The following is a 6,727-nucleotide window of genomic DNA, read 5'->3' as shown; positions in this document are numbered from 1 at the left end:
ATATATATATATATTCTCACAAATTTATATATATTTCAGAAATTTACGATTAATAGAAATAATTATACTTCCCTGATTTTTTTTTGAAATTAAAATTTAAGAGAACTTAAAAGATTTTTTATCTTTTCTAGAATTATATAGAAAAAAAAAATTGTTCTTAAATTTATCATAATATGCTCCTATGTAAGCAAAAATATTGCTTATATACGAGTAATTTTGCTTCAAAGATTTTAATCTTGATTTAATTGAATTTATGTTGATATAAGTATTACTTTGCATTTGAGATTTCCTCCATCAAAAATCTTACAACAATATAAACTCAATCAAATCAAGACTAAAATCTTTGAAATAAGAATCTTTTTGCTTACAATATTTTTGCTTATATATGTACATATTATCATTGATTTAAAAATAGTTAGCTTTTTTCTGATATATTCTTGAATTAACTTCATTAAATTTTCTTTGTTTAAGAAACGAATGTCTACTCAATCTCGTTGCTTACTCGTTTACAAGTAAGAAAATATAAGTCCACAGTACTGTCTGAGATTGTACTCACCAGGATAACCTTCCGGGATGACTATTTCCGGTCCCACTTTGACATCGTGACGGTAACGATGCATCAGCAGTGTAGCCGTGACTCTAAGCGATCTCTGTTGTTGCTTATATAGCAGTATCGGCCTTCCACCAGCACCTTCGACCCTGACTACTCTTGGCAATGAGAATCTGTCCAGGAACTCGCGCAGTGGCATGAAACCACCGCCGGAACCCGCGGCCTCGGCAGTTGCCTCTCTCGAACTCGGCAATGAGTCCTCGCCAATTCCGGTGGCTTCGCCGCTCGACAACGTCGAAAATTCACCAGTCGACGACATCGCGATACAATATCTCTCACAGTTTGCACCAAACTCGCTTTTTTGTTCCTTTTACATTTCACCAATCCGCACGATGGAATGCATGCGCTTCACGTTGGCGAACAATTTTGTTTATTTTTTAAATATCAGAAATCAGGTGTATCACTTTTTGTCCGCATATTTGAAAACAGAACACTGTCTAACATGAAAATAATTCGTTGTAAAATCCTAAATTAAAAAAAATAATCATATTATGACAATCATTTAAAAAAAAAGGTTTTTAATCTTATTCAAAACAGTTCTTATAACCATTAATAAACTTTAGAGCATTTTATATAATGCGATGAAAAGAATTTCAAGAAATTAATATAACGGAAGTAGGTATAGCAATTCTCGCAATAAGTACATAACTCGTTTTCTATTCTCTAACAATGTCGGAACAAAATATTTTTTTTCCTCTTTCCCCCTTTCGTTATTTCAACCACCCTCAATGGAATTCGTTCATTTCGCAAGGCATGACAATCTTGACAATGATGCGTTAGCGGCGAACCGCGCAAACAGATGAGCGATTACGCTTCGGGCGTCTTAACGATGATGATGATGAATTTATGACGATGATTATCTCCTGTGACATACCAGTATGTCGCCACCAGTGTTTGTCTTTCAGATGAGCGGCTCTATGTCGCGGAGAAACATGGACAGAATGGTAAAGCGGAACGCTATTTGCGAAACGTCGCCTCCTGTCTTTGAAGTCGTAACAACAGAAATGCAGCAATGCTGACAGAAAACAAGATAACATGTATTAAAGTGAATGAATGACTTATAAATACCATTATACAAAGTGTTTAACCTTTAGAAGTGACGGTTTATTTTTTTTAAATCTTACAGCTTTTTCTAAGAGCAGTATTCGTTCTTATTTTAAGACCGTTTCAAGTAATGTCAAGACAAATTGTAATACAACCTCTAATTAGTTTATGATATCTCAAAACTGTATACTTGAAACAGTATACAAAATATACTGAAGTACTCAAAATATAAATCTCAAATATAAAACTCAATTAGAGAACTCTGCTCGCGATTGATCTGAAATTTTTTATATATAAATTGTTCTTTACGTAAGAAATAAAAAAACATATGGTCTCAACTTCGGGAAATGAAAAAAATTTTTATAACAATATTTATCGACTAAAATTCGGACCGATTAACCGCAAAAAGGTGGTTTTTTTCGTCCGTTTTTTGAGCCCTCAATTTTTGAATTGAACTCTGTGCCAAATGATACCCTACAATAAGATATTAATTACAGAGAAATTTCAGGGATTGAAGTGACAATTATTATCATAGCTGAAGGCTTTCCAGCTCTGATAATTATTGTCATCTCATCTTCAAACTTCTCTGTGATTAATGCCTCAATATAAGATAAAATTTGGCACACAATTCAGTTTCAAAATTGAGGACTCAAGAAACGGGCAACTCTTTGCGGTCACTCTTTCCACGTAAAAAAAGTTTCATTCCACTTTCCAAGCCAAAGGGCGCATAACTTTCCACGCGAAGATCTACTGAGTGAAAGTCGAAAAATAAAAAAACTGTTTTTTCATTTCTCGAAGTTGAGATATACTATATGCTTTTTATTCCTCACATTGAGTAGAATTTATGTGCAAAATTTAAAGTTATAATCGCGAGCAGGGGTTATTCGGAACTGTATCCCTTGACTATAAATACCAATTAAGTAAAATTTTTATAATTTATTATTTTATCATAATCCTTGCTTCAAAACATAATCTGTCACTAAATAATCTATCACTCAATAAAACTGTCACTATATCATGACTTTTTCGGCCTGTAAAGATGTCTGTTCTTTTCAACTTCTTGTATTCATTCTTTCTCCTTTTCTTTTCAACATGAAAAGAAAAAGAGGAAAAATAAACCTTGCAAGAAGTACAATTAAAAAGAACAAGCCTAAGCTTAAAAAAGCATATTATATGATAGGTAATGTACCGAGTAAAAAAAAATCTTAATAAACATAAATCTCAATCATTTCTGAAATATAAACAGTTTTGTACATTAGTATCTCATGACTAACTTATTGGCTTCTATATGTTATATACGATATGAAAAAAGAATAATCTTTAGTATATTACTTTATAATGGTGTATAATCCTCAAATAGATTCGTAATCACTGATTGTAATAACAACTGGCCAATTATCGGTAAAATCTTTTATTACCAAGTATGTATGAAACATATTGAATGAGGCAATTCAAAACATGGTTTGTAAACACACTAGTAATAAATCTTCATGTCACATGCGACACGTAAAAGCCAATAAAACTTAGTTTTTATTCTTTGATTAACTTGTGAATAGACTTTATCTAATAATAATATAAAAATTATTTTTTCAGCAATGATTAATCATTAAATGATTATTGTAATTTTAAAAATTATTCATTACAAAACTATCAGTTTATGATTAATCATAGTTGGAAAAGTACAATTTTTTTACATTATCATCAAGTTAAAATTAATAACCACTTAAATTAGTCAGAAAATGAAAAATCGTGGACCTAAATCAGACACGATACTAACATACAAAATTGTTTGTATCTTAGAATGATTGAGTTTTCGACTTATGTTTACTAAGATTTTCTTACTAAGTATGTATTAAATAAAATAATGCTGAATGCTTTCTTTTTAATCCTGTATAATACAACTATTACTCAATATTATTTTTCTAATCTTAATTGATACCTTGATACATTGTTAAATGAAAATCAGTTTTACTTTTGTTTCATTCAATAATACTGGCCTAAAAACTATTACTCATATGCTTAATCATCATTATACTTTCTCTGAACTTTACAAAAAAGATTTTGGCCTCTAATCCGATTCACTCTCCAATTCTGTATCCCCGAGATTTTCACGTAATTAGAAATGATGATTTGTATCTGTTAACAGATCCGAGAGCGATGTGAAATATAATTTATTCATGTTCGCTGTCATACACATAGTCCATAATATGCTTTCTTGAGTGACTTGCACCTGCGACATTCCACGGCTACGCGCATTCGCGGCGATATTACATACATTGCATACAAATGATGAGAATTAATATTCTACATGTGTAAGGTATGATGCGGGAGGAGACTACTACAAACATTATCCGCGATTCCGGTCATGAATACACATGAGAATGGGGGAATTTTTTTTCTCCTAACCCGCGACTTCTTCCTCGTTATTTAGATGTCCTTCCCAGTGAAACTTCTGTAATCGCCATGTAATGGGATTTTAATTACCTGCAACTAAAACGATCGTGACGAAGGCATCGTGAATTATTACGACGACCGGTTATGACGCGTTCGCATCTTCAAACGTTTTTCTATATTTCTTGTGTCATTTGTTTGTCTTACAGATCCCCCGCATTTTAGTATGCATCGAGGTATGTACCTTGTACGCGAACGAATACTTGCTATTCTGTTTGTGTGCAAGATTTTTTTCAGAAATCGCGTTTTTTATTTTCTGTTACACACGTACGTATATAACGGACAATTACGTTTCAACCGAAATGTTCAAAGAGACTACAAACTGTGACGAGAATAGCTCTTTTGTCAAGACTTTTTGATTTCACTCTCTATAGACTCTTGACTCCTATTGTCTGCAACTGAAAGATGACATTCGTCATGTATGATAGACGTTAAGTGTTAAAGCGTCCGTTTTGTCAAACATGAAGTAAGGAGACATAAACCTGACAAGAAACGAATTGCGAGAATTCGCGATATCGAGTAATTAAGCTATATTCATGGAGAGTCAAGCTAAAAAGCCTCGCCGCATTTCTGTGCATAATAGATCGTACAAAGTGAAAGTACAGATTTAGCAATTCCGCCCATTAGTGGCTATTCTAAGCTGCAAATGTTTTATGTTTCTACGCGCGGTGTGTGTATTGCGAACATCCCTGACGTAATTTTCCTAACAGAAGACCTATCGTGCCGCCAAGCACGTAACCCTGCTAGCGATTTTAATCAAGCTTATGAAAGTTTCTGCGTTGCGCGCAACTTTCTAATGGTATGATGATTAATTAAATACCAGAAACAAAACAAGAGATTTTAATTTGTGTATAAGTTAATAAGAACACCTTCCGTGAGTGAATCTAATTTGTTTTAACAGTGAAAGTAAAATCGTTCGAGAGTCTAATATCGAAGATTATTAATCGCTACTAATTAATATTTTACAAGATATAACAAAATAAATTAGCAATTAAAACAATGTTATAATTTGGGTTCCAAAATTTCGCACATATAACTAAATATAATAAAACGCGTAACATTTAAAGCATAATAAAATTTATAATAATAACTTAGTATATAATCTTTTGAAAATAGTTCAAAATTTTGATGTTAGTATATTTTTATCTATTACAATATCTTTTTATTACTTTCTCATCAAAATTATTATTCTCATAAAAAAAGTTCTCATACAAACAGATCTAGACAGAAAAACTATTAACTCGGAAACGATAACAAATACGGCAAAATGCCATCAGACTATTTTGATTCTTCTCGATAAAATTTACGAAAAAGTTTCTAAGCCATATTTATCACTGTTAAGAAAATGATCGCAATATCTAGGCCAGTATTCATAGTCGATTCTTATTTCAAAACCGTCTTAAATAATGTCTTAAGACGCTAATACAGAACCTGATTGATTCGTAACTTCTTAAGACCATATTTAAGACTGTCTTGAATATAAGATCTGACTATAAATACCAGCTCTACAGTGTCTAGATCTGTGCGTAACTCTTTTGTCAATGAATGATCGGTATTCGTTCTTATTTTAAAATCGTCTTAAGTAATGTCTTAAGATGCTAATACCGCTCTGTAATTAGTATTTAAAATCAATTCTTATATTTAAGACTATCTTAAGTACAATCTTAAGATGTTATGAATCAATAGAGGGCCGTAGCATCTTAAGACATTACTTAAGACGATCTTGATATAAGAACGGATTATAAACACTGACCATTGATTAGTTTATACATCTTTTAAGATTCGATTATAATTATCGACTATGTTTTTTATGGCCGTTTTGCTTTCAAAAGACATATAATGTTTTTCATTAGAAAGACTAGTGCAACATTGGTGCACACTGAATGCAATTGAATCCAAATCACATATTTTCAGTGTTAATAAATAATTTAAGCATTTTAATTGTATATATTCTTTGTCGTCATAATAATCTTGAAAGAATCTAATTATTTATTAACACTAAAAATATGTAAACTAAAATATGTATGATTTGCATTAGTTTTTTTCGTAAAAAAAAAACGCTAATAATTGACACAAGTGTCTGTCTAATATTTTTAACTGCTTTCCTTTTAGGCTAATGTTACATTGTCCATTTTTATTGTACACCAAATTTTTTAAGCTTTGTTAATTGGCTGCAAAACAGAGAAATCTGAGAACCTCTCTGTCCTATAGCCAATCAACAGACTTGAAAAGCTTTGTCGTTATACGGCACATAAAGTCGGTCTCAGGATGGATTTCATTCATATCTGGTCAGAAAAATGTCTATTAAGTTAGAATACCAACACGAGTATGATCACATGAGACGATTTAATGCTCTTTTGCTTTAATCCTGCTTTTATTATTCTAAGCGTTTAGCAAGAAATAATTTTTTGCTGACTTTTAATAAAGATAAAATTCACATTAAAAAAGAAATAACAAAAACAAAAATACAAATACTATAATTTAGTGCTAATTATGCTCATAATATAAATTAGTTTAACATAAAGGATCGCTCGGAGCGATCCTTTATGCAAAAAAAAGCATCTCATTTACGGAAAACAATCTCTACTGTATGTCCCTTTTACTGTAAAATCGATCAGCAAA

The 6,727-nt window shown here is 31.5% G+C and overlaps 1 protein-coding gene across 1 annotated transcript in view; it reads right to left on the bottom strand.

Moving 5' to 3' along the window:
- Positions 1–869, bottom strand: part of LOC108694472 — a 73,433-nt gene extending 72,564 nt beyond the window's left edge. The window contains exon 1 of the mRNA XM_018204006.1: positions 557–869. Coding sequence (XP_018059495.1) covers positions 557–869 — 313 coding nt within the window. The remainder of the gene's footprint in view (positions 1–556) is intronic.
- Positions 870–6,727: the final 5,858 nt, after the last annotated feature.

Source organism: Atta colombica, unplaced genomic scaffold (assembly GCF_001594045.1).
Source record: "Atta colombica isolate Treedump-2 unplaced genomic scaffold, Acol1.0 scaffold12, whole genome shotgun sequence".
NCBI classification, from domain to species: Eukaryota; Metazoa; Arthropoda; class Insecta; order Hymenoptera; family Formicidae; genus Atta; species Atta colombica.
This window is presented reverse-complemented; position numbering and strand designations above follow the sequence as displayed.